This window comes from Syngnathoides biaculeatus, chromosome 6, assembly GCF_019802595.1.
Source record: "Syngnathoides biaculeatus isolate LvHL_M chromosome 6, ASM1980259v1, whole genome shotgun sequence".
Classification (NCBI taxonomy): Eukaryota; Metazoa; Chordata; class Actinopteri; order Syngnathiformes; family Syngnathidae; genus Syngnathoides; species Syngnathoides biaculeatus.
Genome location: NC_084645.1, coordinates 7,493,338 through 7,518,631, shown reverse-complemented (window position 1 = coordinate 7,518,631; position 25,294 = coordinate 7,493,338). Strand labels below are relative to the sequence as shown.

The window sequence follows — 25,294 nt, the reverse complement described above, 5'->3', positions numbered from 1 at the left end:
GTCGGAACCAATCCCACCTATCATCGGCCAGGAGGCAGCGTAGACCCTGAACTGGTTTTCCAGCCAATTGCTAAATGTCTACAAGAGCGTCTGTGTGGTATAAATCTCAACAAATTTTAGCTTTGTGCTGAAGATGCATTGAGAGCATTTGCAAGCTTATACATGTATGTTTGTACAGATCGGGTGGCAGTTCTAAGTGATGAACCTCTGCTTCATCGTTGGATTAAGTGTCAGGGTGGTCCCAGTCATGGGATAGTAATCCTGCTCTTGTGCACAGTACAAGTCCCTTTACCAGTGTTCATACAAACACAGATACACAAACATAAATATTTATGAGACATTTACCAGACAAAACTCTTCTCCACCAAAATGAAATATTTTCCTCTTTTAGAATAAATAATTGTTCATAATAAACTTCTCACATCTGTTGGTGAATTTCATGTTTGCCAATAAACCCTTGTTTTTATACTAAAAATGTCTTTATTAATGCAAACCAAGTGGCTAAAGTAAATTAAAGCCTTGGTGTGTATAATATTTAACTATCAAAAGAAAAAATAATCTTCAAAAAATCAAACATATACAAAAATGCATAATTGTTTAAAATGTCTTGTTTGCCGATGTAACACTAAATAAGACAGCAATTAAATTTTTGTCAGCCCTCCTTCGCATGAGGATCATTGACAGTACAAACGCTCACCATCTGATAACAGTAGCATTTATTTATCACCCTGCTGATACAAGCCTCCAGAGAAGACAGAAAAATGCAGATTGGACAATGAATGATCTGTTGTGTTAGTTACAAACGCACCCAAACACAAAAGAAATTAACACTTCACTGTTGATCTGATCTTCGCTATTTTTCTTAGCCTCTATCTGTGGTTTCTCTGTTCTTTCCCCGATGCCATTTTAGTATGTTTTATTTTCCAAATGAGTGGTATACACAGGAAATGTGTGTAATTGTGAGTTCCTTCTTCAAATGTGTGCAGGTGTATTTATTTCAACAAAGATTCCTGATTTCATATCCTGCAAGGCCAAGTTTTCTCAGGCCAGTGGGTGTCCACGCTGTAAAACTATACATATTTAGACATGGCGACTGTATGTTTGTCATGATGATGTCAGCTGACAGCGCTGATATCATGCAGGTGTCGTACACGAGTATACAGTGGGAGTTGTAATACAGTACATCTAACACATGCTGTGGAATTTAAATGATATTCATTGGCAACTGAGCTTTCAATCATGATCAAATGATTCAACCATGCATCATAAAAAATTCATTTTAAACTTTGATTCTGAGCCTCCTAATGTTGATAGTTTTCCCACACCAAAAGGAAACAAAGTCAAGGAAAATTCATTGGGCTGCAAGTCAAAGCATGAATCCCATATTGGACTATGTAAACCATTGACTGAAGTGGTCTTTTAAGGTGCAAATCTATTATTTTGATGATGATGATTATTATTATGTTATTAGATATGGATAATTTCAGGGTAGATTTTCAATAGTATGCATTTGAAGTACTATAACTATCCAATACACTGTTCCAAACACCCTCAATATTTCATTAAACCATATATACTTGGGCGCAGCACAGTGGATCAGCTGGAAAGTGTTGGACTCACAGTTTTGAGGTGCCGGGTTCAATCCCGGACCCGCCTGTGTGGAGTTTGCATGTTCTCGCTGTGCCTGTTTGGGTTTTCTCCAGGCACATCGGTTTCCTCTCACATCCCAAAAACATGCAACATTAATTGGACTCCTAGGTGTGATTGTGAGTGAGGCTGTTTGTCTCTCTGTGCCCTCCGATTGGCTGGCATCCAGTTCAGGGTGTATCCTGCCTCCTGCCCATTGACAACGTGGATTGGCTCCCGTGACCCTTGTGAGGATAAGGGGCTCAGAAAATGGATGGATGGATGGATGGTTGATATACTTGGAGAAGTGTTCCGGAAGGTGACTTTTTTTCCCATTAATCTAGGGGAATTAACTAATGCATTTAAACTCTTAGACATTTCATTGGGGTTTTAGACAAACTGACTGGGAAGTATATGATATTAAATTTACAGTAACTTACTGTAAATTGTACAGTAACAAACAAGCTACAGTCAGGATTTGCACCATGAACGGAACCATACGAGTGGGCGTAACCACATGGAGAGGTTGCACACTGCTGACGAGCATAATTGGAAAAATTAAACAAACTACAGAGACAATCGGTACACTGAACCCATGTTACCATCCATCAATTTTCCTTGCCGCTTATCCTCACGAGGTTCGCGGGGAGTGCTGGAGCCTATCCCAGCTGTCAAAGGGCAGGAGGCGGGGTACACCCTGAACTGGTTGCCAGCCAATCACAGGGCACATAGTGACAAACAGCCGTACTCACAATCACACCAATTTAGAGTGTTCAATTAATGTTGCGTGTTTTTGGGGATGCAGGAGGAAATCAGAGCTCCCGGGGGAAACCCACGCAGGCACGGGGAGAACATGCAAACTCCACACAGGCAGGTCCGGGATTGGACCAGGACCTCAGAACTGTAAGCCCAACAGTTTCCAGCTGAGCCACCGTGCCGACAACTCATTTTGCGTTCATCTTTATCAATTCAGCAGTGCATGGCGCACTGCGTGCTAGGAGTCACATGGTTTCACAATTCTGTTGCTTTAAAAACTTGGCCGAGCATTTGGCACCTTCATCCATTGATTGTGTTATCACAGAGAATGTTCTACTACAATATTTTATCATGAAATCGGATGGTAAATGGGTGATTTAATAATGAAATTATTAGTATATCGTTTGTCTGGGTCAGAATTAAATCCTGCTTTGGTAAAATTACAAATTAATATACTATATGTAACTGTATGTCTGTTTTACAGTAGTTAGTATTTATTTTAAATGCAGTCTTTCAGTGTGTGACTTCAACCAAAATCACATGATGCAGTGAAAGCCATAGTTAACTACTGTATAAACCCTTTTAAACCCTGTATTTTACTATATTCCATCCATCCATTTTCTTAGCCGCTTATCCTCACAAGGGTCGCGGGAGTGCTGGAGGCTATCCCAGCTGTCAACAGGCAGGAGGCAGGGTACACCCTGAACTGGTTACCAACCAATCACAGGGCACATAAGGACAGCCACACTCATAATCACACTAATTTAGAGTGTCCAATTAATGTTGCATGTTTTTGGGGTGTGGGAGGAAACCGGAGTGCCCGGAGCAAACCCATGCAGGCCTGGGGAGAGCATGCAAAGTCCACACACGCGGGGGCGGGATTGAACCCGGGTCCGAACTGTGAGGCCAAGCCTTTACCAGCTGCGTCACTGTGCTGCCTATTCTACTACATTGTATGCGCTAAATAACTTTGAGATTGAAGTGTTGTGTTTTTTTTCCCCCGAATAAAAGTCAGGCTTACTCTATTCTATTTCCTGCACAGAGTGATGCCTTTAGGCTCCTTCTTGCAGAATCTCTAAACTATTACTGAAAAATGTCATTTTCAATATTAATGGATCTTCTTCTTATTCTTTTCCTTTCGGCTTGTCCCGTTAGGGGTCGCCACAGCGTGTCATCTTTTTCCATCTAAGCCTATCTCATGCATCTTCCTCTCTAACCCCAACTGCCCTCATGTCTTCCCTCACCACATCCATAAACCTTATCTTTGGTCTTCCTCTCACTCTTTTGCCTGGCAGCTCCATCCTCAGCACCCTACCACCAATATACTCACTCTCTCGCCTCTGGACATGTCCCAACCATTGAAGTTTGCTCTCTCAAATCTTGTCTCCAAAACATCCAACTTTGGCTGTCCCTCTAATGAGCTCATTTCTAATCCTACCCAATCTGCTCACTCCGAGCGAGAACCTCAAAATCTTCATTTCTGCTACCTCCAGTTCTGCTTCCTGTAGTTTCTTCAGTGCCACCGTCTCTAATCCGTATGTCATAGCCAGCCTCGACACTGTTTAGTAAACTTTGCCCTTCATTCTGGTGGAGACTCTTCTGCCACATAGAACACCAGACACCTTCTGTCAACCGCTTGGACCCGTTTCTTCATTGGCTTACCACACACACCATTGCTCTGTATTTTTGACCCGAAGTATTTGAAGTCCTCCACCCTTGCTATCTCTTCTCCCTGGAGCTTCACTCTTCCCCCTCTGCCCTCTCATTCATGCACAAGATTAGCCAAAGTAAAACAATATAATTTTACTTCGGCTAATCTTCGTTCCTCTCCTTTCCAGTGTGTGCCTCTATCTTTCTAATTGTTCCTCCGCCTGCTCCCTGCTTTCACTACAGATCACATCTGCGAACATCATGGTCTAATCTGTCAGCCTATCCATTACTATTGCAAACAGGAAGGGGCTCAGAGCGGATCCCTGATGCAGTCCCACCTCCACCTTAAATTTTTCTGACACACCTACGGCACATCTCACCGCTGTTCTGCTGCCCTCATACATGTCCTGTACTATTCTAACATATTTCTCTGCCACATCAGACGTCCGCATGGAGTACCACAGTTCCTCTCTTGGTACTCTGTCATAGGCTTTCTCTAGATCCACAAAGACACAATGTAGCTCCTTCTGACCTTCTCTGTACTTTTCCACTAGCATCCTCAAGGCAAATAATGCATCTGTGGTACTCTTTCTAGGCATGAAACCATACTGTTGCTCGCAGATACTTACTTCTGTCCTGAGTTTAGCCTCCACTACTCTTTCCCATAACTTCATTGTCTGGCTCATCATCTTTATTCCTCTAGTTTCCACAGTTCTGAACTGTGGATGACACCCATGTTTAAAATATCATCAATCTGAAATGAACGTCAATTTCTGGGGTCAGGGAGGTTTTGAAGGGGTGGCACATACAGCCAATCCCTTTGATCACCTTGTTCCAGCTCTGTAACCGTTGGACTTTTTAATACGGTACATTTTTGTCTTCTATTATTGTGGAAATGTTCTGTTCAAATGAAGGTTTGTTTATGACCAAACTAATGCTTTCTTTTTTTATTATTTATTATATTTTTAACATAAAATTCACAGCAGACAGGAAAAACAAAAGATTACTGGATTCCATTATCATGCATTAATCTTATTCATAGGGTTACAAAAGGCTATATACAAACAGTTTGAATTTGATATGTACACTGCAGTATACTTTATAACATGTCTTATTTAGGAAGGAACTGCTGTATACATGAGATGTCCATAAACATTTAACTGAGTGTTACAGCAGAATGGATATATTTTCAAACAATTAAGTGTGTATCTGCTTCGAATGTGCACTACAATGCAATGAGTGCGTTGTGGCATTGATACAGATTCACATCATTGGTTATTTAATGATGTGTCGTTCAATTAACTATCCAAGCTGCGTGTGGTAACCCATTAAATGCGCTTCCACTAGATAGCAGAAGGTACATGAAACACATTTACAGTGTATCTGCTTTTACGACATTTTTGTTTGGTGGTCTGCATTGAGTTTTTGGAAAAAAAAAATATGACACACGTGCCTTAATTGGCTCATTAAAGGTTGGAATGAGCCGTTACTCCAATAGAGTTCTGTGAGTTATTTTTCACATTTGTAGTATAGAGGTTTTTTTTTTTTTTCTGGTCAAGAGAGTGACAAATTAGAACAAAAGGGAAATCCCAAATGATGCTGTCGAGTCTCGGACAGCACGTTTGGAGCGCCACCGGAGCCGTGGCGCTGCTTCGGCCCCCGATCCCCTTCACTTTTTGCGAGGATGCTCTCAATGCTGAAAGCGCTGCGTTTGGCCCTGCTCGGATCACACGATTTGGGATCCAACTGGGCGCGAAGTGACGCGGACTTGTTGTGAACGGGAATTGGGAAAGTGAGGCGGCAGGGTGGGTCATCTGTCGGCGGTGACGTGCACCTCTGGTCCTGCTTCTTCCCGGTGGGCTTCTCCGCTTTGTCTGTGCACATGCGGGCATTATGCTGCACAACCGTGTTCGAGTCCGGGCGCGTCTCCGTTGTCTGCGCGTCTCGCCTCAGCGTCATCTCCACCAGCAAGGATGACGGACGCTCCCTTCGGGTGCGCTCCTGTTGACTCTTCACCTTTCGCTTCCTCCGCCGGAAGTTGCCGTTCTCGAACATGTTGGTGCACTTGGCGTCTAGCGTCCAGTAGCTGCCTTTGCCGGGGCGACCCTTCTCCCTGGGCACCTTGACAAAGCAGTCGTTAAGGGAGAGGTTGTGGCGGATGGAGTTCTGCCAGCCCTGCTTGTTGTCGTGATAAAATGGGAAACGGTCCATGATGAACTGATAGATGCCGCTCAGCGTGGCGCGTTGCTCCGGGGCGCTCTTGATGGCCATGGCGATCAGCGCGATATAACTGTAAGGAGGCTTCTGCTGCTCGGGTGGCCGCCCGCTCGACAGCAGGCTCAGGGCGCCACCGCTGCCCCCTCCGCACAAGTAGACCAGGGGAGGTCCGGGAAGGTTGAGAGGGGAGGTCGGCACGCCGAATGTAGCCGCGCACCCGTGGTAGAGCGTCATGACGCGAGGATCGAGCACTCGGATGGTGCGCCGGTTTTCTCTCTCTCACGCCATAAACGGCGCTTCAGAAATGTCCGTCACTTTTGTGCTTTGGCCTCGTTTATGTTGATTTCCCGACGAGCAATAAGTTGTCCACTGTAAACCATCGGGCTTGTTTCAGCCCACCCGCATTAATTCAAATTTCATTGCGCCCAAAGCCCCCACTCTCCCCTCCTCGCGATGCACCAATCAGCTGCCGCCTTACTCCCTCATCTGTTTATAGAATTAGTCGCTTGATAAGTCTGCCCACCCAAGTTGAATCAAGCTGTGTTTATTTGGAAACATTTCCGGCCACCCAATACATAAACCCACTGATGTGCTGTTTGAAATATCACGTCAAGCCCTGACGCACAGAAAGAACAAGCAAACACCACACTTCTTCTTTGCTGGGACTCGCTCATATGAAAACATTCTTTCAAGGGCCAAAGAGAACGGAAAACATATAGCTGTGTATAGCTGATATTCTCTTTATCTATCTATCTATCTATCTATCTATCTATCTCGGTAATTTCACATCTCCCACATCATGAAATTGTTTTAGTATACATTTACAGTACACCAGACAGAACCAGACGGCTTCACAATTACGCACCATCGTGACAATAGTATTTATCCAATGTGGAAATTGATTTACTTCAGCCATTAAGAGTCTCCATCCATCCATCCATCCATCCATCCATTTTCTTAGCCGCTTATCCTCACAATGGCTGCGGGAGTGCTGGAGCCTATCCCCGGTATCGACGGACAGGAGGCGGATTAAACCCTGAACTGGTTGCCAGCCACTCCAATGGCACATGAAGATAGACAACAGTCACACTCACAATCACAGTTAAGAGTGTCCAATGAATGTTGCATATTTTTGGGATGAGTGGGAAACCGGAGTGCTCGGAGAAAACCAAAGCAGGCATGGGAAGAATCTCCAAACTCCAAACAGGCAAGGCCAGGATTCGAACCTTTGACCTCAGAACTGTGAGGCCAACACTCTACAGCTGACAGTGGAATAGTGTAATAAAAATATTGTGAAAACCTGGTAAAATTTTACAGTGTAAAACATGATTTGAGAAAGGGAAAATGAATGTGAGATTAACTGATGAAGTTCAATAGCTACCGGTATATAAGATAATCTAAAGTCTATATTATTAGAGTAAAATATTTGAATTGCTTAACACAGTCATGTTCTGATATACCGGTCGACCGCTGATTTGTATTTAACTTTACAAAGTAATATTCAAACTGTTGCTAATATATAACCATTGTCAACCAGAGACAAAGAAACGTAATATTATTTAACAGTTGTACAAGTGTAAAAAAAAGTTAACACTAGTTTATATTAGTAAGAACACGCCCTTAAATGGTGATATATTATGGAAAAAGCCGTTTTTAAGTGCTTGTAGGCAAATTTCTACATATCAAATGTAATATTAAACTACCAAATAAATCTATTGTTATCTGCCCATTTTTGAAAATGTGTCTGTTAGCAAGTCGTTCCCCATTTTCTTGTAGCTGCATCTTCATCCTCCTGCATAATAGTGCCCTGCGATTAGTTGGCAACCAGCTCAGAGTGTACGCTCCCTCCTTACCATTGACAGCTGGGATAGGCACCAGCAGTCCCGCCTTCCTTGTGAGGATAAGTGGCTAAGAAAATAGATGAATGGATGCTGTAAACACTGCACGACAGTGGGTCAGAGTGAGTTTTGTCATTTCGCAAATAGACTTATTTAAAAAAAGGTAATCTTCACCGCTGCAAGAGTGAATACAGTCAATGTCAGTCATGTACAATAAAAGCATCTCCTCTCAGTCTCGCATGGAGACGTCTGTGTGGAAGAGGATGATGCGGAATTGCATCACTGCATGATTGGAGCTTTGTCAGTGCTCTTGGCTGGTGTGACAATAGACAATGTAAGTGGGTTACAATGATTGATGGACCTTTCCGACCTGTCAATCACTCGTACAATAATAGCCAATCAGTTAGCCGCATTGTCTTAACCCCTGGCTTGACTGTCCCCTCTTGACGTCATGTCCCACAAGCAATGCTGGTTATAGGTCGCGTGCGGTTGGAAAAGTTAATGTTACAAACAAAATGGCCTTGAGATGCGCTTGGGGAACGTGCAATTCTGATGAAAGATATCCTGCTAAATTACAAGGGGCCCGGTTGATTCATTTTCCCAACCCTAAAACACAGTTGACGAAGTGTCCACGATGGATTAAGGCTCGTGAAAGAGCGCACGTACAACTTAGTGTGGACAATAACAAACACAAGGCTGTATATTCCAAGGTTAAGTGAGGGAGAAGTATCTTTTCTGAGTGTGATTTCATTATTATCAGTGTTTTATACATTGCAGGAGAACAACTTTCACTTTGTTTGTGTATCACTGACCTGCTGAATGAAGTGTGTAATGTTTTATGCCGACGAGTCGGGTTCGTGATACATACATGCGCGATGTCATACAAGAGAAATCTCTATTTGCCTATTTGTATCACATCGAACTTTTAAGACAGAAAACTGGGTTCCATTACGAGCCTAGTCAAATAAATACACCCAATCACTTATAAAGACTACAATGGTATTACTTGTGATCTTTCCAAGTAAAAAGTACTCACCCTGCTTTACATGTGCGGTACGATTCCACTATTATATCCTGTTGGATTTCAATATGAAGTTTGTGAGGCGTCAAACTTTTTTGCACCGATCGCCAATGTTTCGCTGTTGCTGACATTGCGTCCTGTTCCATCCACAATCTTAATTCCGTGTACATATCATTGCGTGAAATAGTTTAGACCTCTCTGTAGAACTCTCTTAAACAAGTCCGACGCATTTTGCAAAAAAACATATTCCAATATTATCTGGAGTACGCGATAGAGGATCCAGTTCAAACCTGTTATGTTCTGTCGCCATTTTGGAAGATTGTGGGGCAGGGCAACTGTAGCTAACGGGTGCGGAGCTGATGATCGCCACTCGGAAAGGTCCATTATAGAATAAACTGGGGATATATGCTATTGGTGAAAATATGCTTGAATAGCTAATTGTAACCCACTTAGCTGCACAGACGAGTGGGATGATTTCAAAGGTAATAATAACAATAATAGACGTCAAGGTGGAATAGTGGTCACAGCGTCTACTTACTGAGCTCATTTTCCCTGTTCCAAGTCAGCTGTCATTTACAAGAAACACTGGACATGAAATTTAGGGACAGTGTGTATTTACCATGAAGCACTATAAATTTGAGAATGCACTTTTTGTCCAGCATTTTAACAAGCTGCAATAGCCTCTTGGTGTGAATCTGCTACCCAGCTGTGCTTTTCTGAGCAGACCTTTCATGTTCCTCTTTGCTTTGGCTACATTGTTTCCCTTCAGGCGACTGATTTTTACCCACGTACCACAAACACATATCTTAATTGGTTACTTTAAATAGCCTGTATATGTAGTCACCTTGTCAGCCCTGTGATTGACGAGTCCAAACCCTGTATGTGGTCAAGTAAGTGAACCTATTCATCGAAAAGACAAAATTAGTTGGGAAAAAAAAAAAAAAAAACCAGCACACACACACACAGACAAGCCCATTTTTTTAAGTGGATACTGTTTTGCTTTTGTCATCTCTCACATCTCATTAAAAAAGAGGCTATTTAAAAACTAGCCCTAACTAGGCAATAGGTTATGTTATTTCACAACTAAACAGTGAAAAAAGGTTCTATTCATTTATAATGGTGAGAGAGTAGGGCGACTGGTAAGCACATGTGCCTCAAAGAATTTCAAGGAGTACCCATCCTTTTGATTTTGGGGCACTTTACAGTACTTTTCATGTCTTTTAACCTATCTGCAACTGCAATGGATTATGCAGTTTTGGCAAAGTTACATCATGAATAACTGGAGAAGTACGGAAATTATCTGGAACAACAGTAAAAACACTATAACATCTGCAAATTGACTACTTTTACCAAAGATGGAAAAAAGAAAATTGTAGTCATTAATGGGCTGCAGTCAGGCATTAAAGGACTCCATTGCCATACAAGGGCAGAGTTGTTTTTTTTCTTCTTTTTGTTAATGTGTGTACGAAGCCGTAATATTATGTATTTTCCTGTTTATAGGCTCAAGGAGGATTACAACAACTTTACAAGTGGGAACAGCTGGGTCCTGCTTACATTAGAGGTCGAGATATTTCAGGGAATAAACCTACAAACTCTTTCTTTTCTCTGTTAGTCTCTCAGTTGACGATGATTCACTGTAGCTGAGGAAAGAAAACTAACAGATGAGACGTGGCATGTTCAGTGACTACTGGAACTTTCCCATTCTGCAGAGTGCAAAATATTACAGTTTGAATTAATAGAGGCATCCTACATAACTATTTGTAGTATGCTGAAACATGTTTGGTAAAAAATTTATGAGTTAGTGCACAAATGCCTCAATTATTGTATTTTTCAAAGGAAATCATTTTGAATTGAGCGTTTTCATCAGGAAGAATATCATACATGTTTCAGAAACAGGCTGCAGGGTGATATCGCGGTTAGTAATAATCTGTCAAGATTACATAAGTGTAAACCACAAGGTAAATTTCCATTTTCTGAATCGGACTCAATGGTCGTCTGCAGATTCCCTGCAATTGGCTGCTGGGGGTTCCTTAATGGCCGTGACCGGCAATTCAGTGGTGGCTCTACAACGTTTTTAGAAAATTGGCCAGACTGTGTCCAAGGGTTTTCTCGGGGGGGGGGGGGGGGGGGTGGAAGACAACACAATTGTTGATGGGGGACATTGGCAGGATAACAGCTCACAAACCTTTTCCCTTTCTGCAGTGACTTCCGTATATACTTGAAACGGTGACCTTCTGATGTCAAGAATTTCGGAACTTTGGCGACATCTGTTGGCTTTTTAGAAAAATAAACCTAATTTGCCAATTTACCGCAATTTTTGGGGGATGCACTGTGACTGCAGAATTAAACTTTTATTTGACCTCTTTATTTCCCATTTATTTTAATAAAACACAAAAATATGAATTTTCTTCAACAAAAAGTTTGCTTACTTTGTTTCTATTTGAAACAGGTTGACTTGCATTTCCTAATTTTGGAACACATTCAAGTAGTTAGAAACCTTTATTTTATGAACTTCAAATGTTTTTTTTTTTCGTTGAAAAACTTAATGTACCGATCATTCACCTTCCACAGTATTTACCAAGTAACTGGTGTGCAATATTCTATTTTGTGAAGCTTCCAAATTGGACATTCATGTTTCATGATTCATGTGGCTATTTCTATTTTTTTTTTTTGTCCCCAAAGAGCTTGAGGTCAAGAACCTGAACATACAGTATACCTGGCTAATATACGTATTTAGAAACTATGCATAGGTTAGATAGTCTGCTCTGGAAGGACAAGATATTTGACAGCCCAGGACAGCAGAGGTTCTGCCACTGTGAAGCGGCTCAAGTCCTGAAGATTCTGCCCAGTGACATTATAAGTGTAAAGGAACGGTCCACCATCAGTGTGAACAGTCATTTTTCCTTGTTTAGCACCCAAAGTTTGAATGTCAATGCTGCCTCCAACAGTGCCTGAACCTGTCACAGAGTGCAACAGGCCGTATGGGAAGTGAACCTCCTCCATCGCGACGGTAGTTTGCTCTTCTTGGACTGACGCCCATTCCCTTTTTCTCATTGCTGTTCTATATTGCCACCCTACAGCTATTTCTTGCATGTCAACATACTCAATCAAAGTCTGGCTATTGATTGGTGTTGCTGTGTCGCTGCTGTCAGATGGCAGTGGCAGTTTTTGATATGGCGGTAAGGAGCTGTAGTTCCCTTTGCTGTGTTGTATATTCTCAGGTTGTGTGCTCGTAACAGGGTTTTGGTTACTGGTTCTGTTGATGTGAGGGTTTTGTTGGTCGCACTGAACAAACTGTCTTGGAATGTCTTCTTGGGACCGATCTGGGATGGTGAAACCTGGTGCAGGAAACATTTCCCATGGTTTCTCTAAAGGTGTCAGGGTTTTATTAGTCAAAACTACATCTATGTTGTTATGATGCATGGTGTTATCGACATAGTTTTGGGTTTCCGCCACTCCCTTGGTCAACTCAGCTGTTTGACACCCTTCAGGAGCAACAGGGCTCTCCGAAAGGAACAACTTGAACTCCCCGTCCTCATCCATTGTCAATACATCAGCATTTGCATTTTGGTCCTCCATAGCATGTCCTTCTGGAATGAGGAGACACTTTATCGGGATGGTGAAACATGCCGTGCCGTTATGTGTCGCCAGTTCTATGTCCCAGCCGGCGCGAGTGAACGTGTTCAGTTGATTCAGTGATGGAACACAAGTGGATGTAGAAGACTGCAGATCTGCAGTCCTTAGCGTCATCAGTCTCTCCCGCACATCTGCAAGTACGGTTTGAAAACTGTCATGCTGCCACTCCCCCAGTAGATCAGAGAGGTCAAAGTCATTGTGGCTTTTTTGAGAGTCCTCTGTCTCTCTAACCAACACCGTCCTCCATGTCTCACAGATTTTCTGCTGGACAGAAAGCAAAGAGGTGCAGCAGGGTGTGTTGCCTTTGGAGGGGCCTGCTGCTGTGGTATGCAATTCTCCAACTGACAAGAAGAATTTACATTTTGTCAGTTCCGTGTCCATATAAAACTGCAGTCGGTAGTTTCGAACACAAACGGTGGTGTTGAGCAGACTAGTGAAACATTCCTTGTCCTCCTGCTCCTGAAGATGCTCCCATGCAGATGACGTTAGAATGGCTGGGATCTGCACTACCCCATCGGATAGCAAGAGCAGCCCTGTGGGGCCTTCGACGTTTCGAGCCTGAGACTGAGACATCTGCCCCAGAGAAGTAACATAAGCTTTCAGTCGTCCACCGTTGCTCTCGTCCTCACTGCTGTAACTCTGGATGAGACTCTCAATCCACGGAGAAAGGGTGCTCCGGGTCACACGTAACATAATTGGAGTTTCAATTGTCTCTTCACCTCTTTCGTCAGGAATTCATTGATTAGTTTCGGAGGTTCCACTGTCTACATAACAACCACAATGAGAAAGCTCATGAGCAATTAACACATTATACAAGGACATCTAAGTAATGTAGAAATATCTGAATTGCGTTCGTACACGAGGCTCATAAACGTGCATTTTAACCTAAACGCCGCTCCTTATTTCACTATAATGAATAGCACTTCCATTTATTACCTGGGTTTTACTAGTTTTGTGTACTTTTTTGAATGCCAAATGACAGCGCAAATCCTGATATTTTGAAGCTGTACGCAAACCGGAAATACTTGGCACGATCAAGTGACCCCGGCAATATGGCTACGTTCCATTTCGCTACAAATGACCCTTTGCAAACACTTTATCGGAACATAAACGTTACAGTTTCCCGCAACCTTACCGTCTTTTTACTCACAAGATTTAGACTGTATTCGAATTTGCATAGAAAAATGCTTTCATCTGTCCCATCAGGGGGAATCTTGAATGGAACCGACAAAATAAAACTGTGAGTAAAGCATTTGGACGTTTTTCAACTGCGTATTTCCGCCACGATGGTGGTGCATTCAGAGACAGTGGAAAATTCACAATCTACAAGAATCTTATTACGAGGACCAACTTGTATTAGGGTGTTCAGCAATAGTTTTCGTGGATTATAGTACTATATTTATGAATTGAGTGTTTTTTTATAAAACGAAAGCAAATTAGGGTTACACCTTTGTATGTAAATTGAATATTGTGATAATTTTCCTTTGGCGTATAATGCAGCACAAGATCACGTCATGAGTCTTGTCAAAACAATGTGAAGTGGTGTGTGCGCTCGAAAAACTAAACTGCGCCCATTCGACGGATAGACGCGTTTCTTCATCTCAAGGTATGACTTATTATCTCTTTTGCACTGGAATTTTGAGTCGTTTAAAAATGATGCAGCAAGTTTGGACTCGTGTAAACATACAGCCAGTAAAGGCTAGCGGGATCAATTCAACTTCATCGCACCAGTGTTGACCTCTTCTGCGAACATGAATGTGTCACCTTTGGGAACGACTCCAGTCAAGACACAAATAAAAATAATCCTTCTGCTAGCCGATCAGTCTGACAGCAAATGGGCCAAACTCCGCTTAGTAACATCGTAGTTTGTGGAGTCGGCTTTACAGTTGACATACATCTAATGAATTCTACTGACCTGAGCACTCGATGATGGGATTTGTGGTACACGATAGTTATAATATATTAAACCAGTTTTTGTGAGTCATGTTGCGTTTCATGCACAGAAAAGATTAATTGTGCCCACTGCTTCCCCTTGTGGTGTATTTTCGTAAAGGGGGTTTGGATTGATTGACACCCACCCTCCCCATTTTGTCGTTTTGCTTATCGACACGTTATAATAAAATAACCAAAAATAAAGAAAAAAAGACATGTGGGTACAATTATGATGGCTCATCAGTGATTGCACAAAAATAAGGGCACAAATTTAGGTGTGGTGTGTATCTTTGTTTTTTTTATGCCCCCCACCACCACCACACACATGGTTTCAAACCCTGACGTCTTAATAACAGGTCTCTGACAAAGACCTACGTTTGTCATAATATGCCAAGGATCAAAAATGGTATCCCATTCTATACACCATATTTCTTGTCTTGCTGAAATTAGTATGTGCTGCTGATCTCAGTGGTGACCAGAGTGTTGAGGGGAAAAAAGTGGGAGTAAAGATATTGAAAGCACATTAATACAACATGTGAAGATGGCAAGTCATGGACATTTAACCAAACACAATGGGAACAATGTAAACCAATCCTAAAATGTGCTAACACTGTCACTGCAGCTCAGCATACCTTTTGATTGTGCTAGTGCTTTGGGCACCACTTGAACGTGGTTCTTTCGCTCTGATTACTTTGGCCACCCGAGCTGCCAAGTCATTGGGTGAGAAACTCAGTGTGGGGGTGGTCAGTGTGTGCATAATGTGTCTCATTTAAATTAAACAGTTAACTTGTACTGCATTTACTGTTTCTGATCTCATCAGTTCCATTTTTTTTTTTTTTTTTTTGTCATTGAGGTGTCATCACAATTAAACGATGCATTCATAGTAGCTAATCTGTAAACTGTTATTGGTAAACAGGATTTTAGAGTGCACAACCAGACCTGTTTAAGTCCAAGTATGCCAGATTCTGCAATGAGTGATCCTGGTTCGAGGGTGTTTGACCCTCAACATTCCCAGAACCTCCTCAGAGTTCTTCGTACATTCTGGCAAGAGAAAAGCTTCCATGATGCACTGCTGGTGGTGGATGCTGAGGAGCTTCCTGTCCAAAAAAACATCCTGGCTGCAGCCAGTCCTTACATTCGGTAAGGCAATATGAGTGAGTCATTGTAGCTTCATTCTAGTAACGGTGGCCCTAACGATAATGTGTCTAGAAAGCGATGGAGTTAAGTCCAACGGGGAATTTACCTGTTTTAATGAGGGCTGTTCAATACCACTTCTTTATGAGACGGATACCATTACAAGTACTCACTAACATTGAGTACCAATACCACTTGTAATTTTGATGCAGAATATATCAAATACCAATCAAAGATTATTGTGAACAAATAACTTTTTTGCTGAATGTTCTGGTCTCACTAGCATTTAGGATACTTAAGTCAATTAAACACAAGACTTCAATTAGTCCAGTTGAAGCCGGACCGGAATTTGTTTTTGGACATTATTGAACCAGTAGTATAAGATTGTATCACAGAATATAATAAATATAGGTACATAAAAGTACAAAAATGTCATCAAAATGTAAGTGTAGCACTCTATATAATGCATACAGGTAAGTAAACTAGCGTAGTACGTAGTACTAGCTGTACTGCATTTAACAGGAAAAGCACAATTTATTCATGCACTGAATTACAGTAACATTCTGTTATTCCCAATTGACAAAAGCAAATATGTAAAGTAAATGTATGAAAAGAAATACCCCAATTCAGAAAGTCGTCACCCACCCAAATTGAGTTCAAAAATAAATGTAGAGATTTCCTTAGTAACACGCTAATTGTACACTTTGTGTTTTTAGAAATAATATAATCATGTCATGTCATTATCCAAGCTGCTTAGCCTCACAAGGGTTGCGGGAAAGCTGGAGCCTACCCCAGCTCGCTTCGGGCAAAATGCAGACTATACCCTGAACTGGTCGCCAGTCAGTCGAAGGGCAGATATCGACACCATTACTGAGCAGAATCGATCCCACGCTGCCCGCACCAAAGGCAGGCGTATGTACCACTACACCAACAGTGACTGGTAATATAATCATATAAAATCATATTTTTTATACAGTATATAAAGTGAATCAATAATATACAGTAAATACAGACATGGCATCTCATGGGTATAGTCTGGTCAAAATGGCACCTAACTATATTTGCCTCAATGACGTGCTCTCTAGTACTGTCAGTACAGTTTTTTTATTTTTCATTTATCTTTGGAAACATTACACAATTTACACAAGAGAAGACTTGCTAAACAATAGGTCAACTTTCTTTCACCAACTTTCACAAACCCGCTCAGTTTTTTTCTTTGAACTATACACCGGTGGGGCGGCCATCCGTGTTCTATGGCACATGGAGACCAAGTCGAGCCCACAGAGGGAAGCAAGCTGGAGTTCAGGTCAAGCTCTGGAAGAGGATTCTGAATACCGCTATCATCGATTCACTTCGCCTATCTACACTCCCCACCCAACACAATGGAGGGCTATCATCCTCTCACAAAGACCAGTGAAGTCTTTGGATGTTCCGCCACCCTGTGCTTCATGGAGACACGGCTTTGTCAACGCACCCCAGATGGCGCCGTAATGCTTCCGGGCTTCCAACGATACTGGGTTGACCACATCAACCATTTATGGGGGAAAACAAAAGGTCACAGGATATGCTTCTATATCAGCAAAAAATGGCGTACAACATTACGGAGTTCAACACACATACTGTAGCCATAACCTTGAGATCCCCAACATCCCCTGCCCCACACCTCATGCCATGCCCCAACCTGCAGGGCCCACAATGCAGCCTATAATACAGCCAGTCCCCACACATCCAGAGGATGGGGGAACATCCCCCATTTGTTGCAAAGGAGGGCCAATGGGGGAGCACAACAAGAGAACGATAAGGGGGAGAACCCAGGGAGTAGCTGCGCTCCATGTGGGGGAGCCCCCAACCAATGCAGTCATCCAGCCCAAGGGGGCCCAGCACCTGTAAGAGGAGGCACCGAGCAGAAGATCAGGAATCAGGCCCGACATTGGGAAGGAGTGAAGAAACCCCCGCCCCCACAGAAGCTGGAACTGCAAACACAAGAGACAAGAGAAGAATATCCCTACTCCATGCCTGTGCCCTCTCACCATCCAAACCGATCAGAAATGTGTGGAAAAGAACTGTAAGTTACTAGAATAATGATAAACAACAACAACTCTGACAACAAAGAATATAGACAGAAGTTTATTTTCAAACCTAAGGAAATAATCTTGTTATTGTCAGAAGCCACCCTACTTGAGGAATCAAGAGTCTAGATTTAGCATGTTGCGGAAAGGTGATAAATTGTCTACAAATATATGTAATTAATTTTTATGTTTTGCTAATATTTTTTCCAACCCAATACATTATATTCTATGATGAGATTTAGCCACTGATTGATCATGATAGCTTGTTTGTTTATCCAGTTGAGTATAATTGTTTTCTTAACAATAGTTAACACGATGGTGGATATTTATTAGGAAGGTCGATTATTCTTAAGTTGGCGAAAGGGGAATCCTAAAATTCAAAATATGAGAAAATTTTGATATAACCGAAGACTAACAGCATTGAATTGGGGACCCATTCTTTACTATTACTGCAAAGAGCAACATCATACATGTGAGCGTCATTCTCTCTTCACACACATACCTTTCCTCAGACAGATTTATTGTAAATGTCACTTGCCAATGTGGTGACAACAAAATTGCCCTTGGACTGAGTATTAAGTCCACAAAAAAAAAGAAAATTGTCTATTCTTCATCACACAGACAAATGACTAGTTCCTTCAAGTCCACAAACAAAATTCTAATAAATAAAAATGGTATTTTTCTTTTACTCGGACTTCTATTAGTTGGACTTTTTGCATTACTTTACTTGAACACTTCAAATCAACTATTCCATTGTTGCCACTTGAAGCAGTTCTTTGACATGAGTGTCAGTCAGAACAGATAGATTATTTTTCAAATTGACCAACTCGTGACTGCAAAGTTCAGTCCCTTTCAAAAATTCATGGTCGATGTTAGAGTGAGATGAACTGTTGCTGAAGATTTGAAGCTTTCAAATGCGAAAAAGACATCTGACGCGGTAGGCAGCATGGCTTGCCATTGCGCTCAACAAAAAAAAAATGAGCTCTCCCACGCTGGTAAAAATGTCCTGTGCTCATTCACATATTTGTGTTTTTCAATGCTATTTAGAGAGGAAATTTAACAAGTTATTAAAAAAAAGATGGTTTCTTGTACGATTGTAGAGGGCCCTGTCCCCACATTTTAGAAGTCATGGCATCTATTTTCAATAAGGACTGGGCACAAGATTATAGAGCTCGTGCACGTGATGTCACCATTTTCACGGCGCCATATTGCCGGTCAAAGAGAGCTGCTTGACATTGTGGGAGACATTGAAACGGAGGAGAATATTTACAATACCCAAGACCTGTTGTGCTGTTGGTTGTCACAACAGACGAGAAGACAGATATTCAAAGAGCTCATTCTATAGCATTTTCTGCTGAAAAGACCAGAAATGATCGATGGATTTCAGCAATTAAACGAGATGGCTGATACCCAACCAAATACACATTCCTGTGTAGCGATCACTTTCAGGTAGGAATTATTCTTAATCTCAAATTATCAAGAAGTATTTACAATGCCACGTTGACTCATTTGAGAACAATGTGTATTTTAAAAAAAAAAAAGAAAATAAACTGTCTGTCGCAGAGAAGTTTTCAGAGGTTTGCATGTGGCAGCGATAGGCTTCGGTGTACGGCGGAGCTGTCTCTGTCCTCTTTTTTTTTTTTTTCAATCATAGTTAATGAATCCGAGTTTGTGTAAAACAAGTGGTCATTTATTGAAATATTGGTATTTGTATTGAAAAAATCTGAGTGGCTCCATCACTATGTGGGATTTATTCTTGATTCAGTTGTCCAAGACAGCAGAAGCGGGTTAACAGTCCACTTTCTTATTGGCGAAACATCGACTTCGGCATTAAATATGGGTCCTCGATGCCAAGTGTCTCTCAGTTTTCAACGTACCTTCGTTTATTATCACCTTCTAAATGTCTAACGGTATCAGACAAAACTCTGGGCATCGTGCTGTAAGACGTATTTTCGTTTCCTGTCAACGGACTTAGCATAGAGCAATGCTTTGACTGGCAATATGGGCAGTCACGTGATTTCGGTGGGGAGCCCTATACAAAGTTCATTCAGATGTTTTTATTAAGAAACATCAACTGCTTTAACATCTTTGGGCCGATGAGATTGCGCTGTTTAGAAATAATGTCCCCTGTTTTTGAAAACACTTGTTCACAGAGCACTGATGACGACAGCATACATAGAAATTTAATTGCAAGTTTGTATCAGTTAGGATAATTTAGTCTTTGTGTTTTCCAGTATTGCAGTGGATCCTGTGATCGTGGTGTGCTCGTCTCGGAGATATATCTTTGTTCCTCGATACTGGTGATACTGCTCTCCTTTGAGATCCATGTCCAGCAGTTTGCACAGGCTGTCATCCTAGGGAAAATATAATGGATATTTGTTTCAAATACATTGTAATCACATGAAGTGATTTCAAGGAACATTAAAATACAAAAAATAAAAGTCCTATTCATTCAAAACTTTTTTGTGTGACCGAAGTCCAGAAGCATTGAATCAGTATGGATTCCCATATAGCATGAAAATAAGTATCTGGGGTATTTTGGGTGCACTGCACACAAATATTTGAGTGAGTATGCAGCAGCAGCGAGCTCGTACTGGCCACCCTTCCCTCCCAGCACCGTGGCCAATTTACGCCCACTGGACAACAAGATGGACTAGATCCACCTGCTGGACCCCTGCAGTTTGCCTGCTGAGCAAATAGGTCTGTGGATGATACAGTCAACATGGGACAGGACTTCATCCTAGAACACCTTGACGGCGCCGGGACCTACATGATGATCGTGTTCGTGGACTTCACTCTGTGATCAACACTGTATCGCGCATTTCACCTGCTTTCTGCCAGTGAATTTACATCTTACAGGATGGGGAGCTGAGGCTGGGGGACACAACCTCATTTACACACACCGCCAGCGCAGAGGTTCCCCAAGGATGTCGCCTCTCCACTGGTCTTCTCTCTTTACATGAATGACTGTGCCTCAACCCACTCGGCTGTCAATCTGCAGAAGTTTGCAGATGACACAAGTCATTGGCCTCATCAAAGACTGTAACGAGTCTGCATCTAGACAGAACGTGGAGCTGGTGGAGCTGTAGTCCACCCGACACAACCTGGAGTGAAACACGCGCAAGACTGTAGAGATGATCATGGACTCAACATAGCATCCTTCACCTTCATCCTTCAAAATGTTCTGTCAGCCATGTATATCATTATAGGTGGCTGGTATCGTCATCCTACACAAACATCAAATAAATTTAAATTAGCCTGATACTAATACCTGTTATCTGTACTCATCCATCCCTAATGATAATGATTCAATTTTATAGGACCAAACTGAACTACAATCCTCCAAAAGAAGATGGCTCAACCTACAGAATTGAACTACAGGGGGTTTCTATGCCCATCATGAAACAGATTCTGGACTACATCTTCAGTGGTGAAGTATGTGTAGATTTCGATTTTAGGAGTAGTTGTTTTTGGTTTGGTTTGTATTACAACTCCCTGTTCATATTTTAAGTACTTATTTGTGCTTTAATATCTGCCTAACCTTTGCATACAGATAATTTTGAGTGAAGGGACCATCCAGGACATGGTGCAGGCATCTGACCTGCTTCTCATGACTGAGCTCAAGTTGCTGTGTTGCCAGTTCCTTGAAAGCTGCATCACAGCAGAGAACTGTATTGGCATCCGTCTTTTTTCCCTCCATTACTGCCTGCACCACGTCCACTATGCCGCCACGGAGTACTTGCACACACATTTCCGTGATGTGGCAGTCACAGAGGAGTTCATAGAGTTGCCACATGACAGACTATGTGACGTGCTGTCTGAGGAGAAGCTCAACGTTGGCAATGAAAAGCATGTCCTGGAGGCTGTGGTACGATGGTTAGCCCATGACCCGGAAGCTCGCAGGGTATGTGCTCACTGAGCCTGGACCTGGCTTGAAGGTGTTTGATGGGTCATGAATTTTTGCAACATTGTGGACATCAAACTCATCCAAGCATGCCGTTGTCCACTAATGCACTGTCATGGTAGAAGAAAAAAAACATCCTCAAAGTGTTCACACAAATTTTCAAGCACACATTTGTCTATAATGAATTTGTATGTAATTCAAATTGAAGACAAGCTTGTTGGATTTTGGCATGAAAATAAAAAACTCGGAACGCTGAATGTTGACTTCAAACCCATCAAACAATTTGAAGGGATGTAGTGCGAGCCCCTCTCTCCAATTCAACACCTCATCTTCTGACTTAACAAGGCTTCTAGATGAATAACAAAAACTCTCACATATTCTAGCATTTTTCAGAAATTTTTACTTCGTTTAGGTGCATTGATCACAAAACTATTATTGTCTGTAAATATTACGTTTTTCACCCATATAAAGAACACTCGTGCTTAACTGATTTTTTTTTTTTTTTGTATGTTTAACCTAATCTTTGTATAATTGCAGGTGCACATGAAGGAAGTAATGTCTGCAGTTTGGTTGCAAGGTTTAGATGTGAGCTACCTAAGAGAACAGGTACCGAAACAGCCCATTATTTTGTGTTATGTAATGTTCAGCCTGCACATTCAGTTCTTTATAGGTTTAGGTTTCCATGCCAAACTGATCTTTCTTGCTAGGCCATGTTTTAACGTGTGTGTGTGTGTGTGTGTGTGTGTGTGTGGTGTGTGTGTGTGTGTGTGTGTGTGTCATCACATCCCTTTAGGCCTTGGGGGAACCGCTGATGAGAGAGGTGATCAGAGAGCACTGTCAGCCGGTGCTAGAAGAGAGTCAGCTGCAAGGCGAAGCTCTTCTTGCTGCTTTCAAACCTCGAGGTTACTCCGAATGCATTGTTGTTGTCGGTGGAGAGGATCGCAGGTAAAATACTTTCTGATGTTGTTTCATATAGAAATAGCCCCAATCAAAGTTAAAGTGCCTCAAAATGTAAATCCTTACAATTAACAGCCTGCTGCATTTCAATGGAAACAAAGGAGCAGAATCACTTTGCGACCCCTGTGAAAGCGTGTGTTGTGCATGGGTGATACTCTCTCGCACTCTGAGACAGAGGAGATGCAAATTCTGTGATAGAAGTATTTGATTGACAGCCGAAGGCAGGATTGTCAGCACAGCTAGAGACATGCCCACAGTGTCTGGAAGCTCAAAGAACATCTCAATTCTTGACCATTTGAAAGCCTGATTTCACATTGTGCTTTATTCATTTATTTATTCATAGCAATTTATTAATTGTCTGGCTTGTTAACATTACTCTTTTCTCTACTGTGTCGAGTTTATGAGATATTTTTTTACCCGTTTTGTGGCATAACCATTGTGCTGAAATAAGACTTTGTGTTTCTTTAGTTTGGTACGTATGTATCTTTTAACTGCGAATGACACAACCGTACAGAGTGGCATAAAATACAAAAGACTTTTTAAGATGTTACTTACACCATTTTATTTTTAGTAGTATAACTATTTACTTAGAGCAAAAAATATATCGCTCTGTAAAATATGTCAAATAAAATGAAGAATTTAAATTGTTCAGATATTACATAATATCCGTCAGGTTGTAATTTGTTTTGTTAATGTAGGATTTCATTACATCTTGAGGAAATTTCCCTATACATTACAGTCTTAGAGTAATTATTAGAGGACAATTGCCTTGTTAGTGGCCTGTCTGAGAAAATGAGTGTACACATGGGAGAAGTTTCGCTGAGTGCAAATCTGTTTTTTTTTTTCATTCAGGACGAGGAAACCCACAGCGGTGACTCGCTGCATGTGTCCTCTCTATGACACCAACAGACAAGCCTGGATTGAGCTGCAGCCTATGAGTGTTTCCCGTGTAGGCCACGGTGTGGTCGCAGCTGGTATGTGACAGGGTGGCAGACCGCAACAAAAACATGTTAAATGACTAGTCTAACATGGCCAGATAAGCACTCTAAAACCTTTTTAATAACATAGTTTTTTTTTCACTTTGTTTAGAAGGATTTCTATTTGTGGTGGGTGGAACAGATGAGAACAATATCGTATTGAACACTGGTGAGAAGTATGATCCAGACTCCAATACTTGGAGCCCCATACCCACAATGTTACAGGTATACATATCAATTCCCGCATCTTGTAAATAGCTCACCAATTAGTTTTCACTCAATTGCTGATAAAACAGTATAAGAACTTAATTTCATGATTGTCATCACCAAAATGATCCCAGTTAAGTTTACCAAAGTATTGCTGAAAGAAATTTAAACAAAAATGCAATTACAGATCAATGGATTCAAACTAAGTATTGTGACAAATTTTATTTTAATGCATAGCAACAATGTGACATTCTTTTATTGGTCACAAAAATGTAAACGGGAACTAAATTTGCTTTATATACAGGCCACTGTGCTACTGTCTGAAGCAGATAAATAACTGGATGAGCCAAAATTTCCTTCAACTAAACCACAACAAAACTTAGATAATTGTTTGTGGCAATAAAGAACAAAGGATTGCTGTTCGTAAATACCTGGACTCACTATCTTTAAAAAACAATGACCAAGTCCATAACCTTGGTGTTCTGATAGATTCCGAGCTGACTTTCAACACTCATATCAAATCAGTCACACAAACTGCCTTTTACCATCTGAAGCATATATCTAGATTTAAGGTTTGCTTGTGTCAAGTTGACCAGGAGAAGCTCATCCATGCTTTTATGTCAAGTAGGCTTGACAACTGTAATGGTCGTCTGACTGGACTCCTCCAAAAGAGCATTAAACAGCTGCAGCTCATTCACAGTGCTGTAACCCTGGTTCTGACCAGAATCAAGAGGTCAGAGCATATAACTCCAATTCTAAACACTGGCTTCCAGTCATCTTTAGAATAGATTTTTAAATTCAGCTCCTGGTCTATAAATCACTAAATGGTTTAGGTCCTGAATACATGAAAGAAATGCTAATGGAATACAAACCCAGTAGGCCTCTGAGATCGACTGACTTAGGTCTAATAATGGAGTGCAGAGTCCAAAGCAAACTTGGTGAATCAGGATTTAGATATTGTGCTTCAAAAAATGGAATAAGTTGCCAACACAGGTGATATCAGCCCCAAGTATGAGTGTTTTCAAATGCTGATTAAAAACTTTTTTTCCTCATGCATTTGAGTAATTCCAATTTTCAGTGATATTTCTTGCACTAAAAGCTTTTAATTGTACTTTTTCAAATGTTTTTATTTATGTATTTTAATGCTTTTAATCATGTAAAGCGCATTGAGTTAACTTGTGACTAGCAAGTAGAAGTTTCTTTCGGGTGTCCCTTTCGGGGTCGCCACTCATCTCAGATGAACGCACATATATGTTTGGCACAATTTTTTACGCCGGATGCCCTTCCTGACGCAACCCTTCTCAGGGAGTGGAGGCCCCAGTGGGATACGAACCCACAACCCCTGGTTTACCAAACCAGTGCTCTAACCA

The 25,294-nt window shown here is 41.5% G+C and overlaps 3 protein-coding genes across 6 annotated transcripts in view; 1 reads left to right on the top strand and 2 right to left on the bottom strand.

Moving 5' to 3' along the window:
* Positions 1-5,049: 5,049 nt before the first annotated feature.
* Positions 5,050-6,662, bottom strand: foxl1 (forkhead box L1). The gene has a single exon (XM_061822795.1). It carries the CDS (start codon positions 6,481-6,483, stop codon positions 5,587-5,589), a length of 897 nt encoding a protein of 298 aa, XP_061678779.1. The 5' UTR covers positions 6,484-6,662; the 3' UTR covers positions 5,050-5,586.
* Positions 6,663-11,225: 4,563 nt separating this feature from the next.
* On the bottom strand, positions 11,226-14,784 carry acd (ACD shelterin complex subunit and telomerase recruitment factor). 4 transcript variants are annotated; one of them, XM_061821475.1, is made up of 2 exons: positions 14,660-14,784; positions 11,226-13,508 (listed from the first exon to the last, which is right to left on the bottom strand). In XM_061821475.1, the coding sequence occupies exon 2, from the start codon at positions 13,435-13,437 to the stop codon at positions 11,860-11,862; it is 1,578 nt and encodes a 525-aa protein (XP_061677459.1). In that variant the 5' UTR covers positions 13,438-13,508; positions 14,660-14,784; the 3' UTR covers positions 11,226-11,859. The 4 variants fall into 4 exon arrangements, with proteins under 4 accessions (XP_061677459.1, XP_061677456.1, XP_061677458.1 ...); XM_061821472.1 differs by lacking the exon at positions 14,660-14,784 and adding an exon at positions 13,895-14,034; XM_061821474.1 differs by lacking the exon at positions 14,660-14,784 and adding an exon at positions 13,880-14,009.
* gan (gigaxonin) overlaps positions 13,844-25,294 on the top strand; it is a 28,799-nt gene continuing 17,348 nt past the window's right edge. The window contains exons 1-9 of the mRNA XM_061821471.1: positions 13,844-13,984; positions 14,245-14,350; positions 15,593-15,816; positions 21,200-21,314; positions 21,433-21,783; positions 22,321-22,389; positions 22,577-22,728; positions 23,593-23,714; positions 23,830-23,942. Coding sequence (XP_061677455.1) covers positions 15,632-15,816; positions 21,200-21,314; positions 21,433-21,783; positions 22,321-22,389; positions 22,577-22,728; positions 23,593-23,714; positions 23,830-23,942 — 1,107 coding nt within the window. The 5' untranslated portion in view covers positions 13,844-13,984; positions 14,245-14,350; positions 15,593-15,631. The remainder of the gene's footprint in view (positions 13,985-14,244; positions 14,351-15,592; positions 15,817-21,199; positions 21,315-21,432; positions 21,784-22,320; positions 22,390-22,576; positions 22,729-23,592; positions 23,715-23,829; positions 23,943-25,294) is intronic.

What these genes read in the sequence shown, in the direction of transcription:
- foxl1 (XM_061822795.1), bottom strand. Translation starts at nt 6,483, where the DNA reads ATGACGCTCTACCACGGGTGCGCGGCTACATTCGGCGTGCCGACCTCC.
- acd (XM_061821475.1), bottom strand. Translation starts at nt 13,437, where the DNA reads ATGTTACGTGTGACCCGGAGCACCCTTTCTCCGTGGATTGAGAGTCTC.